Raw genomic sequence first — 20864 nt, forward strand, 5'->3', positions numbered from 1 at the left:
TATGCAATAACCATGCTGGATAATTGCCAGTACCCAATTGTCTGTTGTTATCTCCTCCCAATGTTTGTAAAATTTGCTTAGTCTCCCCCCCACAGGTGTTATGTGTTGGGGATGTGTGACTTGGAAGTCACTGCTTGTTTTGAGGAGTTTTGGGGCTTTGGAACTTCCCTCTACTTTTTGGGAACTGTCCCCCTCTATATTGTCCCCGAAAACTTCCCCGCAGATATTGGCTCTGATAAGTGGGCCTTGTTTGTGAGGTCATGGGTTCTGTGCTTTGCCCTCGAAACCCCCCTCGAAACTGTGTTTTTCGAAATGTGCCTCTGCTCTGTGGGGAGTAGAGTGCGCCCATGGCTTTGGCCGTATCAGTGTCTTTCTTAAGTTTTTCGATAGCAGTGTCCACCTCCGGCCCAAACAACTGCTGTCCGTTAAATGGAATATTCAGCACAGCTTGCTGTATTTCTGGTTTAAATCCTGATGTACGCAGCCATGCATGTCTCCTTATTGTCACTGCTGTGTTGACAGTTCTAGCAGCTGTGTCTGCTGCATCCATTGCTGACCGTATCTGATTGTTGGAGATACTCTGTCCTTCTTCTACTACTTGCTGTGCTCTCTTCTGGAACTCCTTGGGCAAATGTTCTATAAAGTGTTGCATTCCGTCCCAATGAGCCCTCTGTGTAGGAACTTGATTTCGGTTCCGAGGCCGGATGTTTTGGTATCGAAACCTTTTCGGCTACTTTTTTCGGTTCAGACGAAAACTTTTTTATTTTCGGCGCCGTTGTCTCTCGGTGCCGACTCATTTCGGTGCCGCTGCCTCGTTGCCGAACTTGCTCGGAGCCGCTATCTCGGGCCCGAGATTGCTGTGTGGCGGTATCTCGACCGGAGTCGGATGACTTCGACACAAGCGTGCCCTTTTTCGGTGCCCATGATCGATCACCTATTTTTCGGGTTAAGCCATGGCCTGTTGGCGGTGGCGTCCCCTGGGCTTTTGTGGTCTTCTCGTGAGTTTTATGTTTCGACGTCTTACTCACGGTTTTCGACGTTTCTTCGGGATCGATCTCATCCAAGTCCTGGATGGAGAAGGCTTCTTCTTCCTCCTCGAAACGCCCTTGTCCTGTCGGCGCCTACGCCATTTGCCGTCTTCTTGCACTTCGGTCTCTTAGTGTCTTCCTGGACCGAAACGCTCGACAGGCTTCACAAGTACCTTCCTTGTGTTCTGGAGACAAACACAAGTTACAGACCAGATGCTGATTTGTATATGGATACTTGTTATGGCATTTTGGGCAGAAGCGGAATGGGGTCCGTTCCATCAGCCTTGAAGAGACACGTGATCAGGCCGACCAGGCCCCGACGGGGGATCGAAAAAACCCCGAAGGGCCACCGGAGCTCTTCAAAAGTCGGTGTCGATCTGTTATAACTAACCCGATACAGAACGCAAACAATACCGACGATTTTTCCGAGATTCTAACTAACTTTCCGAACCGAAACCCGGAGCGAAAAGGAACACGTCCGAACCCGATGGCGGAAAAAAAACAATCTAAGATGGGGTCGACGCCCATGCGCAATGGAGCTGAAATGGGAGGAGTCCCTCGATCTCGTGACTCGAAAAGACTTCTTCGAAGAAAAACAACTTGTAACACTCCGAGCCCAACACCAGATGGCGGGATGTGCACAGCATGTGTATCTGCAGCTACACATGCCATCGAACATATATATATATATATATATATATATATATATATATATATATGATATATTCAGCTTTAATAAGGTTTTGAAATAATTCCAATTGGGTTTTGGTATTTGTGTACTGTAATGTGTATGGATACTCTTCCTTTTGTGAAAAAATGGTTTATTCATCTCTCCTCTGGATGAGGTTGTATGACTACTGCTACAGAGTCCAGATAGGCCAATTTGTTTGCCATGTCCTGCAATTACCCATCTGGACCAATTTGTGTATGTAACGCACTGTACCCAGGTCCTGCAGTCTATTCGGTTACCCCAATGCTAAGTAATGGTCTATGTAAGTATTTGACAGGCCAGTTATATTCCAGTGTAAATCAGGCATAAAAAGCTTAATTTTTTAGGACAGTATAAGAACCTATGAGAAACACCATTCTTTTAGTGGTTCAGAAAATCTACCACTAGATCCACATACATTGTTCGAGAGCTAATCCTACCTTCTCCATGAGGCTACACTAAAGAACCAAAAAGTCCACATCTCCTGCATAAAGTATACCATGCTGAAGAGGACAATGGGGTTCTATGTATGTGTATAGATGTCTTAGTTTTTTACAACAGTGAGTTGCATAGTAGGCTTGAGCCCAAGAATAAGATTCAGATCAATTTCATTAGCAGATAGACCTGTGTGCATGGGGTGGGGGGGGGGTAATGTGTTTTAAAGATTTGTTTCTTTAGCTTCTTTCTGAATTGGAATAGGTTATAACAGTTCTAAAGGCAAAGGAGATGTAGTTCCAGATCCTAGTATGTATCTGAAAGTTTCTATATTTTTTTCATTCTTGCTTTTTTTCACCTCCAGTCTCATAATATCATGATACTGCATGTTTCATTGTCCATCAAAAGTGAATACTCTAGGCCAGGTAGAATTAGATAATGTTTCTGATGGCCTTGTAGCTATTGCAGCTCGTTTTCCCGATGTTACTGGCCTAGAAGGGAAGAAATTCTAAACTCTGCAATAACCCTCCAGAGATACTTTGAGAATCAACACCTTTTTAAAATGTCATGGTATTACTCAATAAACACAGTTCTCTGGACAACTGAGTATGATATATTTCTCAGATAAGACACCCACTGATAGCTTGCTATCAGCTAGATAAAGAGATGCTCTTTTTTTACATTGTTATCTGTTTATGGCTATGGCCTTTTCATGATATTCGTCTTTGAATTTTATATGTCTTACTTTGTCTTGAAACCGATCATACTATTGACAATTCACTATACTAATGAATTAAACACTGAATAGAAGTCTATTCCATGTCTCTTACAGCTGACTATATCCCTTAAATGCCCTGGTCAGTGCATTGCTCTGCCTTCTGTGTCTCCACCCTCTAAGTAGAGCCCTTTCCCTGGCTCCTCTGAACTCCTGACCCCTGTCAGGAGTTCGAGGCCCTCCTCCACCCGCAGGCTTCTGTCTACGCCTCATCCCTGGCGACCTCAACACCAGCCAATCTCCCGCCTGCCTTCAAGCCTCCCTGCAGACCACCCGCAGACCCTTCTCCTGCCAGAACTGCACCTTCACCAGCCTCCACGCCAACGACCCACCCACCAACGCAGGACGCAACCATCTCAGATGTATCCTCCTCAATAACCGCTCCATCCACAAGCACGCAGTAGAGCTATGGAATTTACTCGACTCAGCCTTCCTAGACGTCACCTTCCTGACCGAGACCTGGATGAACCCCTCCTCAGCGCCTGACATCGCCATAGCTATCCCAGACGGCTACAAGATCACCCACTGTTACCGCTCCAACAAACCAGGAGGAGACATCGCCATCATCCACAAAAACACCCTCAGGATCACGACCAACACCGAAGACACCCTCAGCACTGTAGAACTCCTGCACTTCCAAATCCAAACACCACCCTCTGAGGGACCCTCGTCTACAGGCCCCCTGGTCCACGACAGTAGTTCAGCAACTCCATTACTGACATCATCAGCACGCACGCTCTCGCATCCACCAACTACATAGTCCTCGGAAACTTAAACTTCCACCTCGAGAACAACAACACCGCCACCCTGCTCGACAACCTCTCCAACCTCGGCCTCAAACAGCTCGTCACAACACCAACCCACACCGCAGAACACGCACTCAACCCTATTTTCTCCCCCAGCAATCACGTCTCTTTCAGCCACACCATTGAACTCCACTGGACAGACCACTGCTGCAACCATTCTCCTTCAAAAAACCCACAACACACCACCACCCACAACGGATTCCCCACAACAGTTGGAACAAGGTCACCGAAGACCAACTTATCGTGACTCTCTCACAGAACCCACCCATCGACACCACTGACAATGATGCAGCTGCCCGCAACTTCAGGCAATAGGTCAACACCTGTGCCAATACTCTCGCCCCAATCAAGAATCCCTCCAATAGACGCACCGACAGAAAGGCCTTCTGGTTTACTGCCGACCTCCACGAATCTAAGCAAAGCTGCCAAAGACTTGAAAGAAAGTGGCGCCAAAATCAGACTCTGGACAACCACACCGCCTTTAAAAACGCGATCCGCAGACACCACCAACTCATCCGAGCCACCAAAAGAACCACCTTCAAAGACCGAATCAACAACAACACACACAGCCACAAGGAGCTCACAAGGAGCTCTTCAACGTCGTGAAGGAGCTCTCTAACCCCAGCTCCAACGCCAACGACATCACGCCATCCCAAGACCTCTGTGACTCCCTAGCCTCCTACTTCCACCACAAGATTGCAGACATCCACGACAACTTCAGCACCCAGACCCCCCGGCAACCACCACCACCACAGATTCACCTCCGACCAACCTCCTGCTCTTCTGGACCCCCGTCATTGACAACAACAGCATCAAAATCATGAACACCATCCACTCCGGCTCTCCATCTGACCCCTGCCATCACCACATCCTCAACAAAGCAAGCTCCGTCAACGCACCCCAACTACGGAAGATCATCAACAGCTCCTTTGAGTCCGCCACCTTTCAGGAGAGCTGGAAACATGCTAAGATCAACGTTCTCCTCAAAAAACCCAAGGTGGACCCAAAGGACCTCAAGAAGTTCAGGCCTATCTCCCTGCTCCCCTTCTCGGCAAAAGTCATTGAGAAGGCTGTCAACAGACAACTAACCCGCTTCCTAGAGGAGAACTGCACCATGAACCATTCCCAATCTGGATTCCGCAGCAACCACAGCCCTGAAACCGCCCTCATCGCCACCACCGATGACATCAGAACCATACTGGACAGTGGCGAAACTGCAGCCCTCATCCTCCTGGATCTCTCGGCTGCGTTAGACACCGTCTGCTACCACACCCTATGCTCACGCATCAGCAATGCTGGAATCCACAACAGAGCCCTGGACTGGGTCACCTCATTTCTCAACGGCAGAACCCAGAGAGTCCGCATCCCCCCATTCCGCTAGGAGGCCACCAAAATCATCTGCAGCATACCCCAGGGTTCATCCCTCAGCCCGACTGTCTTCAACGTCTACATGGTCCGGCTCGCTAACATCACCCGATCCCACAACCTCAACATCATCTCATACGCTAACGACACCCAGCTGATCCTCTCCCTCACCAAGGACTCTGCCAAGACCTACCTCCACGAAGGAAGGGAGGCCATCGCCGAATGGATGAAGAGCAGCTGCCTCAAACTCAATTCTGACAAGATGGAAGTCCTCATCTTCGGCTCCACCCCCTCCACATGGGATGACTCCTGGTGGCCTGCCACTCTCGGAACCGCTACGACTCCCACCGACCACGCATGCAACCTAGGATTCATCCTGGACCCCTCACTATCCATGACCCAGCAAGTCAACTCCACCTCCTCCTCCTGCTTTAAACCCTCTGCATGCTCTGAAAGATCTACAAATGGGTAGCCACTGAAACCAGAAGAACAGTCACCCAAGCCCTCGTAAGCAGCAAACTGGGCTACGGCAATGCCCTCTATGCAGGAACCACAGTTAAACTCCAGAAGAGGCTACAACGCATCCCAACGCCTCCGCACACATCATCATGGACATCCTCCGCCACTGCCACATCACAGACCACCTGAAAAACCTGCACTGGCTCCCAGTTAACAAGAGAATCACCTTCAAACTCCTCATCCACGCTCACAAAGCACTACACAACACCAGACCAGAATACCTCAACAGACGACTCTCCTGCTACACCCCGACCCGGCATATCTGCTCCGCCGACCTCGCCATCGCAACCGTCCCACGTGTTTGCAGAACTACAACCGGTGGTAGATCTTTCTTGCACCTTGCCACCAAAACGTGGAACACTCTTCCCACCCACCTGCGCCAGACCAAAGACCTCCTTACCTTTAGGAAACTTATCAAGACCTAGCTGTTCAGGCAGTAGCAGCAACCCCCCGCCTTCTCCCCCCTCCTCAGCGCCTTGAGACCCTCACGGGTGAGTAGTGCGCTTTATAAATCCCTGATTGATTGACTGCATACATGTCCAACCCATCCACTCAAATATTACGAGCAGCCACAGAACATCTCTAGTAGTATCATTTATGGATCTTATCACTGCTTTAATGTAGGAAAGTTACTCTTTTGACATGTCACCTCCTCCCACCTTTTGTCTGGTTTCTGGTGCCATTTTAACTAAAACTGCAATGGGTCCCTGTTAAACAGGTCCCCAGTGCCAGATCTCTTTCCCTAAATCTGCACAGTTGTTTTCCCAATAGGCATACCTTTAGTAACCACTACAAGTCCCTAGTAAATGGTACCCCTGGTACCTAGGGAATGGGTACTAAGGGCAGGACCCTGAGAGGTGCAGCTTAAATTGTGCCACCCTCAGGGACCCCCTCGCTTAGTGCACACAGAGCTGCTTTCACAGGCTACGTGTCTTGATGCAGGTTCAAAATGAAAATGAATGTCTTTGTTGATTCTCAGACATAGTCAGTGAACAATTAAGCCATTTTAAGTACATGTGCTGGACACTGATCATTACTAGCTCCCCAGCTACACGATGGCTTCACTGTAGGAATGTTTGGTATCAAACATCTCATTTTAATAAACCCTCACTGAATCCAGTGATGGATTTATTAATACATGCACTCAGAGGGCACTTTAGAGGTGCTCCCTGAAAAACCTACCAATGCCTATCATGGGCACTGACTGGTCAAAATCAGTACAGCAACCTTAAGACAGTTCTGGGCCCCTGAGGTGAGAGCCAATGCTCTCAAGGGCTCAGAACAAAGTCCTGCTCTGGGCAGAAGGAATTAGGCTAATAGGGTCAGGGCAAGGCCACTTCAAAAAATGAAGTGGTCATTTGAAGGGTGTAGTCACCCTAAAGGTGATCAGCCCATTGCCTAGCATCTGACGCTCCCTGTAATGCCCCTTAAATTCAGTATTATGTTGGCACCCCTGAACCCTAGAATCTGATTTCTGCAACCTAAGTAAAGCCAGAAACGTCACCAGCTGAGAAGACTAAAGACACCAACTGACTCAGCCTCAGCCCTACAGGCCTTTCTCTGGGCTTCAAGGAAACCTCCACCCTGAAGATGACTGTTCTGCAGTCCAACAACCTCCAAAGCTTTGGGAGGACTCTCTGGCTTCAATAAAGACAAAGAACTCCTGTGGACAGCGCACCTGTCCAGAAGAAACTCTCTTTAAAGAAGAGGAAGCCTGCCTGAGGAACTGCGAAACCTGACATGAAAAGTGACCACTGCATTCCACTCCCCTGGCCCAAGTCCAAATGGCCCACCCATCCAGTGAAGGTTCAACGGCGCTTCTGACCAAGAGATCACCATGGTCTGACCCCTGCCGGACTCCACAGTGATGCCTGCAGCCTAAATCTGAGGGATCCCCCTGACCGCGACCTGCCTGGGAAGCTGTTTCTAACACCAAAGTCACCCCTGCACCTGAAGCCCCTGGGCCTTGAGGAGCTGAACCATTGGTGTCCCTATGACCTCTGGCACCTTTTTTTACCTGGGTAGCTGTGGGTTGACCTCTTCTGGCTTCCTGGCCAGAGCCTTCAGCCTGTTTCTGAAAGACATCTCCTCCGTTGAATAACATTGGATGCCCAACGCTGTGTTGGCACCCTGCACCCAGCCACCCCGTGCCATTGAGGGTAGACGTTTGGTGCTGCCTTGTAGCCCCCTTCGTACTTACCTCAAGTCCAGGAGATCAACTACTATCACTCACCTGTAAGCTGCGCTTCAGCAGAGACTCCCTGCCTCTATTGGATAACACTGGGTGCCCGACGGTGTGTTGACACTCTTGACCCGGCTGCCCCCATGCAGCTGAGGGTGTAAGTTTGGTGCTGTCTTGCTGACATTCTTGTTTTCCCCCAGAGGTTAACATTGAAAACTCCGAAAATTGCACTGTGTCGCTTTGCAAACAGCAGAGTATTTTTAATTTAAAAACCTCTTACCTAACAACAAAGTTCTTTGGTTCAAAGCATATTCTTTGAGAGTGTGTATAATATATTGCCTCTGTGAGTACCACAAATACTTAACCTGACTCCTTCATAGGCCTAACTGCTCGCCCACACTACCACATAAAGAGCACTGGACCTATCTATTTCTGCCCCTGTAAACCTTTGGGGATCCACTGGACTCTCTGCAAAGTGTACTTCATTTTAGTGCACTATATAGAGAGGGCTTCCTATATCTAATTTATGATTTTTCCTTATGCCTTCTATTTTTCCTTATGAGCACAAGGTTATGCCAAGTGTTACTTTTCTGATTCATTGGTGGACGTTTCTAAGCACCCAATGTGCGTTTCCTTCTCTTGGATGAGGAGTAAACTGGTATATTATGTGGGGAAAATACTGCAGCCTATTGCACTAATACTTTGAACAGTCATCATAATGCTTCGGATTATGAACTATTTGTCACTGTATTGCTGCACGTTTCTAATCACAGACACTAAGCGCCAGATGTACTAAAATGCAATTTTGCCTTTTCTAAATAGTGACTTCATTGAGATTGCTATTTAGGAAATGCAAAATGCTATGTACAGAGATACCGATTTCCTAATAGCGAATCCTACAAAGTAGGAATCGCTATTAGGAAATCGCAAATAGAGAATCCCATTGCATTTGTGCCAATGGGCTGGTTTTGCATTGCCAAATAGCGATTTCCTACTAGGAAATTGCTATTTGGGTACTGCAACACCAAGGATGGCAATGGGCAAAAGGGCCCCCGTGGTGCACCCCACAAATAGTGGTGCAAATGTAGAGCACACATATGCCCAATGGGGCACCTGTGTGCTCTACTGACATTTTAAAAAAAAGCATTTTAGGGGGCTTTTTTAAATTGCACATAGTTACCATCGACTTCAATTCAATGGTAATTGCATTTCCTAAATGCCCAAATCGCAGTTAGGAAATGCTTTGTGCATCTGCTTAGCAATCACAAATAACTAATCCCTATTTGTGATTTCCTATTCTGGGGATCGCAAATTGTGGTTTGTGCAGAGTAGAGCTCGCGGTTTGCGATTTCCTAAAGGCCTTTGTACATCAGAAAAGGCCATTTTGCATTTTTTATTGCCCCTAAATACTGATTCAGACCGTTAAGAAATGCAAAAGGGCTTTGTAAATCTGGCCATAAGTCCTTTTAATCGTGCTCTGAAGTCCAAGTCTGCTTGGTGCTCTCCTCACCTGATCACACAGCACTGGTCCCTGTTCTTCCTCTTCATGTTAAAGAAGCAGTTATCTGCAATGGCAAACACGTGTGGTGGTAGTTCTCCAATGCGCTTGTTCATGTAGAGTCGCATTTCCTCCATGGTGTAAAGTGGAAGCTCCTCATAAGGATTCACAGCCACCAGGATGGACCCAGTGTATGTCTGTAAAAAAAGGTAATATACCATAAGCAGATATGCATCCTTTCTAAAATACAGTAGAGATACAGAAAGAGTAATGAGATTTAGGAACATATTCATAAGGGAGTTTCACCAAGCAACGTGGTGCATGTGCAATGCAACTCCAAATTGCCATTTATCAAGCCACGCAAACCCACCTTGTGTGGCCCTGAGTGGCCTGATAAATCCAGAGCAAAGCAACACAACACAAATAGCTGTATTGAGTTTCTGTGCTCCAACAGCCATGGAATTTGATGCATTCCCAGATTTTCTAGAAGTGGTAAACCTAAGAATGCACCAAAATTGTTATACCTCCCCAGGTGAGGGGTACTAAGGAAAAATATGTTTATTTCTCCTCGTTTTTTCCTTCATCTATGTGTGCTCAATTCTGCAGCACAAATAGAAAGAGGAAAATGCCTTAGGGGATTGTTTTTGTGCTGGAAAGTGCCCCTTCCTGCAAAAACACACAATCCTCCTTACAATGCAGCCATCCTTGCACCATGGACCAAGGGAGCTTGCATTGGCACTTGGAAGCCAAAATGGTGCCAGCACAGGGAAGAGGCAAGAATGCACCGCATTTGTTTAAATATGGCGCATTCCTGCCCTTTCCCTGTCACACAGCGCAGCAAGGTGCTTTGCTGCGCTGCGCGACTTTCGTATACCTATGTCTCTAAGTGTGGGTACATTAGCATGAAATGACCAATAGGAAGCTAAGGAATACGTTACTTACTTGTAACAATCAGGTTGCAAAATGTGGTACTCCGTTTGTTGTGCACTCTCCTGCCAGCTAACCTTGTGCTTAGAGCATTACAAGTTGTTTTTATTCGTCAATGGTGTTTCAATTTCGAGGTAACTGATGATACTGCCATTATCTGTACAGTGCACTAGCTGCACCAACTCTTCATTGTATTATTGTTGACACTGCTGATATGGACATAGAACCCATGTCCCACATATCTTGCCTGTTTGCTAGCGTACCGCACTGCTATTTGCACTCTCGTCTGAGCATTTGCCTTTTTGCAATTGTTAGCATATTTTCTAGTACCTATATAATTTATGCTGTGTTGTGTAAAGCTCTATGATGATCTTGGGCCTTGTAAGTGCTGTATAAAAACGTATAAATAAATAAATGAAATAAAATAAAATAGCTCCCCAAAACAAAGAATTCACCAGGACAAAAACTCCACCTAAGACTATGGGGGTCATTTTGACCCTGGCTGTCCGAGACCGCCAGGGCTAAAATGACGAAAGCACCGCCAACAGGCTGGCGGTGCTTCCTGCCCTATGCCGCGGTCGCACCGCCGGGGCTGGCGGTTTTCCGCCGTTTTAGCCCTGGGGATTATGACACCTCTACCGCCAGCCTGTTTCTGGCAGTTTGCACCACCAGGAAGAGGCTGGTGGTAAGGGGTGTCCTGGGGCCCCTGGGGGCCCCTGCACTGCCCATGCCACTGGCATGGGCAATGCAGGGGCCCCCTAACAGGGCCCCGGCCAGCTTTTCACTGTCTGCATAGCAGACGGTGAAAAGCGCGACGGGTGCAACTGCACCCGTCTCACGGCCGCAACACCGCCGGCTCCATTAGGAGCCGGCTCCTATGTTGCGGCCTCATCCCCGCTGGGCCGGCGGGCGCAAACTTGGTTTGCGCCCGCCGGCCCAGCGGGAATGTCATAATGGGGGCTGCGTGAGTGCGGCCGCATTAGCGGCCGCACGGCGGTTACCGCCTGGCGGGCGGCGGTACCCGCCCACCAAGGTCGTAATGACCCCCTATGTTTCCTCCAAGAATAAGTGTATGTGTGTGGATGTAAGATGGGATAACGCCTTTCTACTTGGAATTAAACATAAAAATACATTCATGAATAAAAATCATGACCCTGTTCATATGTTTCATGCCTGTGTTCACTTTGTGGTGGTGAGTAGTCCTAGACCAGTCTACAGCAAAGACATTAAACCAAGTGTTACCTAAATTACTAATGCAGTAGCTTGAAAGCAGAGTGCAAGTCTGCTTGGTTTGGAATACCTTTTTGATGAATGTGTTAAGCAAAGTCTGTCTGACTCGTCTTCCTGCCTGGCGTAAATGTACATGAAATAAGCAATACTTAAGAAAATGTGTGGCTCAGAGTCCCTGTCGCAGTTTAACAAAAATGTGCTAGTGGGATACTCCCCAAAAACTCCACTACTGATATTTTTTGTGAGTGGAATGTGCTATGGGTGTGTTTATCAGTGTGTGTTTTACTTTAGCATAACATAGCTCAGTGCGGCTAAGAATTCATCTTATCATCCATACCTCTGAGATTGGTTACCAGGGTGTGGTTGCGCAAGGACAACAAAATATTGCTTGGGTTTTCAAAAGGACCAAGTACTATAGATATTGTGCATGATGTTCTTATAAAGATTTAATGAGTGCAATGCTTGTTTCCACCAGTATTTGTCTCTCTGAGAAAAAGGAAATTAATAGTATGGACTGCTTTGCATGAAATGGCATAACACCTTTTGGCAAAAAAAAAAAATGTGCACGCAGCTCATCTCTGTCTTTGTGTACTCGCATAATGGGTTCTGAGAAGTGATGTTATAACCACATCAAAAAATACCGTCCAAATGAGGAACTGCAGTGGATATGGTTGGAGGGCTCGTACGAAACTGTCATAAGTTGACTGGGGACATCATTAATGTCCCAAGAAGCAAAATGGTACAGCCTAGGGCATTTATTTTCCTAAGAGTTTCCATGAAGTCCTTAATGACAGTGATTTTAAAACGTGTCTTTTGTTCTCTGTTTGAAGATGTACAGCTATTGCTGCTACGTTTACTCATGCAGAAGTACAAGTCAACCTTGAGTTTATGAAAACAGACAATATACTTGACTGTCACTGTTAAGGGCTGAATGTGCTACTTGGAAAGGTAAGCAACAAAGCGTTTCTATTTGGTCTCACAAAGACCTCAGGTGCCAAATTATAAGAATGAGAGAGCTGGCGTTGGAATACAGTAAATGTCATTAATGCTAATAGAAAAGATCCTGATGGAGCTGTAGGTTTTCATGTGGATGAATGGACATCTAAAAAATTAAGGAGAACCAAGGCTGAGGAGCCCACGACGGTGCAATTAAAATTAGTGCCAATGGTGCCTGCTGCAGTTTTGTATTACATAAGAAATCAGAGGCCGCAGGGCAAAAACTTAAGCAAATACCCTTAACTGGATCATCAATAGAGCACCGCCAGGTATCTGTCGATGTAAGTAACTGGAGGTGAAGCTTTGCCATTTCACATATTTGTTCGTAGCAAACATTCTCTTTTAAGAATGGTGGAAGTAGTGAGTTCCCTAATGTGACCTGTTGAGGAGATAAGCAAAATAATTGTCCACTCTCCACCCCTGGGGAGGTACTGCACCAACAACTGTACATCTTATTATGTATCAACCAATGGTAAAACGCCTTGGACTAGCTTGGCTAATTGTAGAGGATATGTGTCCCTTTGTTTCTATATGGAATACATGACGGTGCTGCTTTCGCTGAGACCAAGACTGCGTTGTTTCAGAGTCTTGTTTGGAAAGTTCAAAGAGCAAAGCTGTACTGTTCCTGAATAGAGAGGTCAGTCATGTGAGCTCCCCAACCTGTGTGGGATACATCTGTGGTGATGGAGAACTTCGTCTGTATATCAAGAAATGACCTAGTCAGTAACAAGTTATTTTTGTTCCATTGACTGAAATTTGTGCTGAATACTGTGCTCCACCAACCCTAGATGCTCACAATCCCCAATCACTTGTAACCATAGCCTGACAAAAAATATTGTAAAGGATGGATATTTAATCTTACATTTAGCACTACAACAATACATTACGTAATCACCCCTACATTTTTTGTTATCATCTTGCAATACCTGGTAAAGGGTAAGCGTCATCTGCCATGCCATCACTCTCTTGGTGTTAGGGTAAGCCTCCCTGTCACTGAATTGAAAAACTTGGATTTGCTGTGGACTCGAGTGAGATTTCTTGGCACTGATTGGGATTTCTAGCCAATGGAGATGTTATATACCTTGTTGAATGGAGACAGACATTACACATGACTTGACACTTTCTCAGTCAATTGCCCAGTGTGGAAGCACATGAATCTGGCTGTGCCTTAAGGGTGCTGCAACAAATGCTAAACACTTGGGGCCAGATGTAGGAAAGGATTTGCAAGTCGCAAACGGCAAAAACTGCCGTTTGCGAGTTGCAAATCGCATTTTCCTATGCAGAAATGCATTCTGCGAGTCGGGACCGACTCGCAAAATGCATTTCAGAATCGCAAATAGGAAGGGGTGTTCCCTTCCTATTTGCGATTCCTAGTGGTATGCAATACCATTTGCGACCGCATATGCGGTCGCAAATGGTGTCGCAGTTACCATCCACTTGAAGTGGATGGTAACCCACTCGCAAATTGGAAGGGGTCCCCATGGGACCCCTTCCTCTTTGTGAATGGACCCCAAATTATTTTTTCAGGGCAGGTAGTGGTCCAAGGGACCACTACCTACCCTGAAAAAATACCGAAACTAAAGGTTTCGGATTTTTTTTAAGTGCAGGTCGTTTTCCTTTAAGGAAAACGGGCTACACTTAAAAAAAAAAAAAAACTGCTTTATTTAAAAGCAGTCACGAACATGGAGGTCTGCTGACTACAGGAGGCCTCCATGTTTGCGAGTGCCCATAGTCGGTATGGGGCCGCAATTTGCGACCCACCTCATGAATATTCATGAGGTGGGTCATTGCGACCCCATACCGACTCACAGACGGTGTCTGAGACACCGTTCTGCATAACATTTTGCGAGTTGCAAATAGCGAGTCGCTATGACTCGCTATTTGCAACTCGCAAAATGTTTCTTTGCTACATCTGGCCCTTGGTGATGAACTTTGTAATAGGGGTGTGGAGGTAGGCATCCTTCTGACGAGAGCCGTCATGAGGTCCCCTGCTTGTAGAAGTGGAATGACGAACTTTGGATCTTGAAGTTGTTGGAAATAATGTGCTTGAGAGCTCTGGGATCCAGCATTAGTGCCAGACTTTTGCACATTTTAGGGATGAGAAAGAACAGAGAACAGGCTCTTGTCCTCTTTGATGTGCTGTTACTAACTGTATCGCGCACCTTTTAGTAGCAGTGCCTGCAATTCCTTTCTCAACAGCTTCTGATGATTCTTGTTAATCTTGTGGCAGCATGGTAGACGATTTGGATGGGTGGTGAAGAATGGAGGCAATACCTTTGGGTGATGGTAGACAGCATCCATTCATCTGAGGTTATGTCCTCCCTCTCAGAAAGGCACAACTACAGTTTTCTTCCTCTGAAAAGTGCTAGGTGGTCAGGGAGAGATGAGTGGAAAGCCACTGCATGGTGGCTAAGGTGCCTCTACCTTGGGCTCAGCTTTGCCTTGTCCATTGCTATGAAATGTTCTTCAGAAGTACTGTCTAGGCCTGGGTGGAGTTCAAGGAGTTCTACTATGTGGAACTCTGCGAAATGCCGAAAAAACTCCACAGAGTTCCATGAGCCGCAGAGTGCAGTAAGTCACGCTGCTCATGGTGATTTTTAGAGCTGGGTGTTTGTCCTGCACTGTAAAATCAGCACAAACTGCACAACGGCCAGCGCACAAGGGCGCTGCTTCTTTCTGCCACTCAAGTACATTTTCTAATCGAGCTGCTGGTTCCTCAAAGCAAGCAGCAGGTTTCTCAATGCGAGCTATAGCTACCTGGCACACTGCCCGTGTTGAGAAATCTCACCAGGAGGTGGTCTAGTGTGTGATTTTTCTCGCTCTGCAAACTAACATTGGCGAGCCGTGAGAGAGAAAAAAACACTTTGCTCCGTGCCCGTCTGCAGAGTTTTTTGGCACTCTGTGCTCCGTACTGAGATCGGAGTGGGCAAAAATCGGAGAACTCTGCCCGCGGAGCGGAATTAATTTCCCACCCCTAGTACTGTCCCATGTATCTGGCTGTTCTCCTGAAAAGTGTGCTGTTTCTGGTTGGGTTGCCTTGAGGAGGTTGGAGCTGCCTCTGGAGCGGCTGTATCTATGGCCTGCAGAATCCAGCCTTTTGTTGCTATGCTGGAGGAATCCCATGGCTTCTAATGTGATAGTCTCTTTTTTAATTCCCCCCAGCCTCTCCAGCATCTCATTTATCTGCTGTCTGAAGAGATTCTAACCATCAAACATCAGACCAATGAGATGTTATTGGACCTTGGCGTCTGGAAGCTCTATCTGCAGTGTCCAAGGGACATCTACTATTGGCATTTGGGATACCATTCCCTTCAATTATGTCCTTCTTCCTTTTTTGTATGTTTATGAGAAAGATTGCATTATTTACCCAATTTCTTCCCACTGGTGGCTATCCTATCTAGTAAGAAGGTGAATTTGGGATGTGCAACTGAATAGCGGCCCCCTAGTGGTGTGTTCTCCGTCAGTGTCAATCTTCTTGCTTTCTTTCTTCCATCAGTGCTCGTTCCTGTGCAGTGTGTACAAGCAGGAAGTCAGGCGGGACATTGATGCAGATCAATATGGAGCAAACTTGAATCTTTCTCCATTTTTGGTATGGCAATCCCTATTTTCACAGGGATTTTAAAGTTTTCTCTAAAGGATTGCAGCATCATTAGCAGCATGGGTAATACTGTGTGCTCCTCTCTGTTTTGGACAGCATTTCTGTGAGGGTGCCAACCTCCTCCTCCATGTAGCGGGACTTTATGCAAGCTGCTGCCTTGCTACGACTGCATGGTATGCTGATGAGTCGAAAGGAAAGGATGCATTTACTGGGTATGCCTCCAAAGAAAATTCATCCTACACATCTACTGTGTAATCATGCTACAAATCTTCTTGTTGCTGTAGCAACTCCAGTTTGTCAATGAGGGCATTGGAACTGCTTTTCTTTCCTGCATCTGAATAGCCAGAGTACGGTGGGGATAGCTGTGGTGGTGTGGAAGGTGAGATGATATCCTTTTTCTGTTTCTTATGATTTGGAAATACCCTGGTTTCCTCTGAATTACTCCTTCAGAAATAAGCCTATGCTTTTCATGCAGTGGCTATGGAGCCTGGGGAGGTCGAGCAACAATGTAACCTGGGTTTGGGTCAATGTAAATGTCTGTTTTACACCTGGCTGTGGTGATGTCAACAGATAACTGTGATCCTGCTGTGGCTGTTGTGAGCTGGAGGTTAAAGTGTTTTTTGGTTTCAAAACCAGCTTTGGATGTGAAGGCGTTTCTGTGTCATATTGGCTCTGAGACTCAGCAGGGTGCATTTCAGTGCTGAACGGTCTTGACCAAAGTGTGCCAAGACACATACGTGGGTATTCCTTGCCATAGAGAAGCGGCTCTTTTCAAGGTTGATCTCGGGAGGGATAATCCTACATTTATGATTGGTGTATGTCCTTCTGAGGGCCAAGAGAGGCGTAACCAGTTCTCAATGTCTGGCCTTGAAATCCTAGGTAAAGTCTTTGTCATGGATTCAGGTTTCGCTGGGCTGCAAGACATCTTTCATCTGCAGAGTCAGAGTCATGGGTAACATTAAAATTGGATCCCACTCCTCACAGACCTCAACTGTGATGGAGAGTAACCCACATGTTTACTGGGGTTAAATACCTCAACGTTTTCAGCTAACACTCCTCAAGATGATTTTCTACAAGTCCTATCTGCGCATGCTCACAGATTATATTCACCTTTTGTCCTATTGGTGCTGAATAGTTTTTTTTACAATAAAATATGCTAAATGTTGAACAGGTGCTTACATTGTTGTCTCTGGGAAGGCACAGTTTACAGACATAGAGCTGATCTGAAATCTGGGAATTGCCCGAGGTTGGAGCCTGAGACACAAAATAGGCCCAGGCACAACAATAAAAGTAGCCCCCATCAGAGAATTAGATAACTACAAAAGTGACCCAGGTTTGCAAACTGGGGCAGTTTAGATCATGTAAAGACATGCTGTATAAGCGTTTTGCAAGGAACAGAAGAGTGCTTGGATTTGAGCTTGCTGCAGGCAATGTTTGTTTTAATGTCAAGGAAATCAACAGGAGACCATAAGACAGTCTCACAAACAAGCAAAACATGGCCCTAACACTGACTTGTCAAAAAAGCCCATCAGAAACTGAATGATAGGCCAGTCCAACCTTGAACCTACTACAGCAAGAAAGGTAGAATTGAAAGTGTTTTTCAATCAATCAATCAATCAATCAATGCTTGTAAAGCGCAACTACTCACCCGTTAGGGTCTCAAGGTGTGGGAGGTGGAGGGGGAAGTGTAGCGTTCACTGGTGGTTCTTAAAAAAGCCATATCTTCAGTTCCTTCGTGAAGCTGAGGAGGGAGGTGATTTGTCTGATGTGGAGAGGAAGGGGGTTCAAGGCGGTGGCTGCGAGGTAGGAAAAGGAGCATCCTCCTGTTCTGGTTTTCCTGATGCGGGGTACTTCTGGGAGGTTGAGTTGCTGGTAGAGGTAGGCTGGTCCGGTGTTGTGGAGGGCTTTGTGTGCGTGGGTCAGGATCTTGAAGGTGATTCTTATCTCTTTGGGAAGCCAGTGCAGTGTACACAGGTGTTGCGAGATGTGGCAGTGTCGAGGTAGGTCGAGGACCAGTCTGGTGGCGGCGTTCTGGGTGTTTTGTAGTTTGCTGATGAGTTTCTTGTTGATTTCAGTGTAGAGTGCGCCACAAACTATTTATTCTTATACGACCGGACCTCAGGCTCTACATAGTACAGTTTACATTTCACTCAGTGTTGAAGTGTTTAATGTTATTTTATTTATGTGATGATGATGCAGTCATGGAAGTTCTTAGTTTCCCGGCCCTCCAGTGCCAAAGTTACTGATGCATACTCAGTGCTAAAAGAGCATTCAAAACGTGACCAAACAAAGTGGTGGAAAATACATTAATTTGAGGTGGAGTATGTGGTAAATTGTGGGTTACAGGGGAGAAAGCATAAATCTCCTCGAACCTGATATTCATTCGAACAAAATCAACTTGTAACTTTCCAAGTCCAGCACTAGAAGGCAGGAGTGCACAACATATGTTCTACAGTTACACATGCTGCGGACAATCATCAGGTAGTGTGTGTGCCCTTCCACCTCATCTAGGAAGAATTAGTTATTGCAGAAAGTTAGGGGGTATGTCACAATCTAAATGAGAAAGATTGAGTGGAGAGGAGGACAGGAGAGGTATAGATCCATCAAGCAAAGTAAGAGGCTCTGTCACCACCACATCATAGCGAGTTATTGGTTCTATTTATAGAAAGCACCAATCAAGAGTGGCATGTTCAGAATGCCCTTTGATGCACACTGTCAATGAACCACAGATGTAGACTTGGTTTCCTGCTTTATTTGTGTTTTTCCCATAAGATCACTGCTGGCACTGCCACTCAGGCTTGATTGACATGGCTCCAGGGATGCCTACTTGGGTACAATGAGTTAGGTCTTTTAATGACTGGAAAAAGAATGATAATATGTATCTATGGTGTAAGGACATTGTGAAGGGGTATTTGTCCTCTGTGGTTGACATACAATGCTCAGTAGCTTCAGCACATTGTATATAATAGGAAGCCCAAGGTGACCACATCAGCAGTGGCCCCATTCCTCACTGATCCTGAAATAGGCGGGGCTGCACTTAAAGATGGTGATGTCTGAGCCCCTTGCCTTGCCCCTGCAGATATTCCAGCACATCAATGCCTCTAAGGCACAGGAGTCCAGCAAGAAATGGCATAAAAGGGACTGAGTGATTCAGGGGTGTCTAGGCTCAGCTTCAGTGTATTAAGGACGTCAGTAATAGACAGCCATTCGCCAAGGGGAAGAGGGAGGGGCAGCAGCCATGGGACTTAAGGTACTGGTGCGGGAGACACCATGTCATGAATGAACAAGTTACCTACCTTCGGTAACGTCTTATCTGGTAGAGAAATATTCTAGTTGCAGATTCCTTACCTTAGATTACTTATCTTAGAATTCCCCCCAGGTGTCAATCTGGATCTGTAGATGTTTCTTGAGCAGTACCCCTACCTGCTGTTAGGTGGCGTCGGTTGGCTTCGCATCAGTTGTCGGCATCATGCGTGCTGGATATGATGTCAAAGGGCCTATATATGTACAATCCAGGGGCACTGATGTTAGTTTCTTTTCACAACTTTCCATGCCAGAAGCACGAACCCATGAAGAACACTGACTTCTAGTGCGTCAGAACAAAGGCCCTGAAAGGGAAGTTCCTACCTTACCCTAAGGTAAGTTACTTGTTCATCTGATAGAGGCTTCTAGTTACAGATTTCTTACGTTAGAATCGATACCCAAGCAATACCCGCCCTGGAGGAGGGTCTGCAAATTAAAATCATACTAGGAAGTCTTGCAGGACTGAACGGGTAAAGTACCCATCCCTCCAATCCTGACTATTCAGGCATTAGTGCGGAGATGCCCACGTTGCTGCCTGACAGATGTCCAGGACTGGAACTCTGCATGCTAGCACAGTGGTTGCAGCTGTGGCTCTGGTAGAATGAGTACGCAAACCCTTGGGGGTTGCTCTTTAGCCAATGCGTAGCACATTTTATTGCAGAGAACAACTCATCTAGAGATGGTTCTCTAATGCACTGCCCGAACTTTCTTCACAACAAAGAGTTGATCATCCACCCAGATCTCTTTGGTACAATCAAGGTAGAACGGCAACGATCTTTTTGGGTCTAGGCGGTGGAATCTCTCCTCTTCCTTAGAAACATGAGGGGGTGCCTGAAAAGTAGGCACAGTAATGGATTGGCCTACATGAAAGGGCATGACCACCTTTGGCAAAAAGGAAGCCCTAGTAAGGAGCGACACTTTGCCAAGGTAGATGGAAAGGTAGGGTGGCTTAGATTACAATGCCTGCAGCACAACAACCCTGTGAACAGATGTAATGGCCACAAGGAAGGCTGTTTTTACTGTCAGTAGCCTGGGAGGACAATTATGGAGCGGCTCAAAAGGAGCGCACATTAAGAAAGTAAGAACAAGATTAAAATCCCATTGGGGCATTATGAATGGTGATGGAGGAAACATATGGGTAAGACCCTTAAGGAATCTACTGACAATAGGAGATTTAAACAAAGAGGGTTGGTCAGGTAATCTCAGAAAAGCGGAGATAGCAGACAAATAACCTTTGATGGTTCCCAAAGCAGAGCCCTGCTGGGCCAAAGAAAGTATAAACAAAAGGACATCAGAAAGAGGGGCAGAGAGGGGGTCAACAGATTTGTTTGTGCACCATGCCACAAATTTATTCCATCGACAGGAGCATATCGTTTTGGTGGAGGGATGCCTGGCTGCCAAGATGACATTACAAACTTCGGGCTGAAGGTCAAAAGCTGTCAGGTGCAGCCACTCAATCTCCATGCAAGAAGGTGAGGACTGGACAAGTTTGG

At 46.4% G+C, this 20864-nt stretch overlaps 1 protein-coding gene across 2 annotated transcripts in view; it reads right to left on the minus strand.

Moving 5' to 3' along the window:
• MYO7B (myosin VIIB) overlaps positions 1-20864 on the minus strand; it is a 1466311-nt gene that overhangs the window by 949605 nt on the left and 495842 nt on the right. For both annotated transcript variants that reach the window (XM_069213753.1, XM_069213751.1), the window contains one exon: positions 9330-9514. In XM_069213753.1, the coding sequence (XP_069069854.1) occupies positions 9330-9514 (185 nt within the window). The remainder of the gene's footprint in view (positions 1-9329; positions 9515-20864) is intronic.

The sequence above is a fragment of the Pleurodeles waltl genome, chromosome 11 (genome assembly GCF_031143425.1).
Source record: "Pleurodeles waltl isolate 20211129_DDA chromosome 11, aPleWal1.hap1.20221129, whole genome shotgun sequence".
In the NCBI taxonomy this organism is placed as follows: Eukaryota; Metazoa; Chordata; class Amphibia; order Caudata; family Salamandridae; genus Pleurodeles; species Pleurodeles waltl.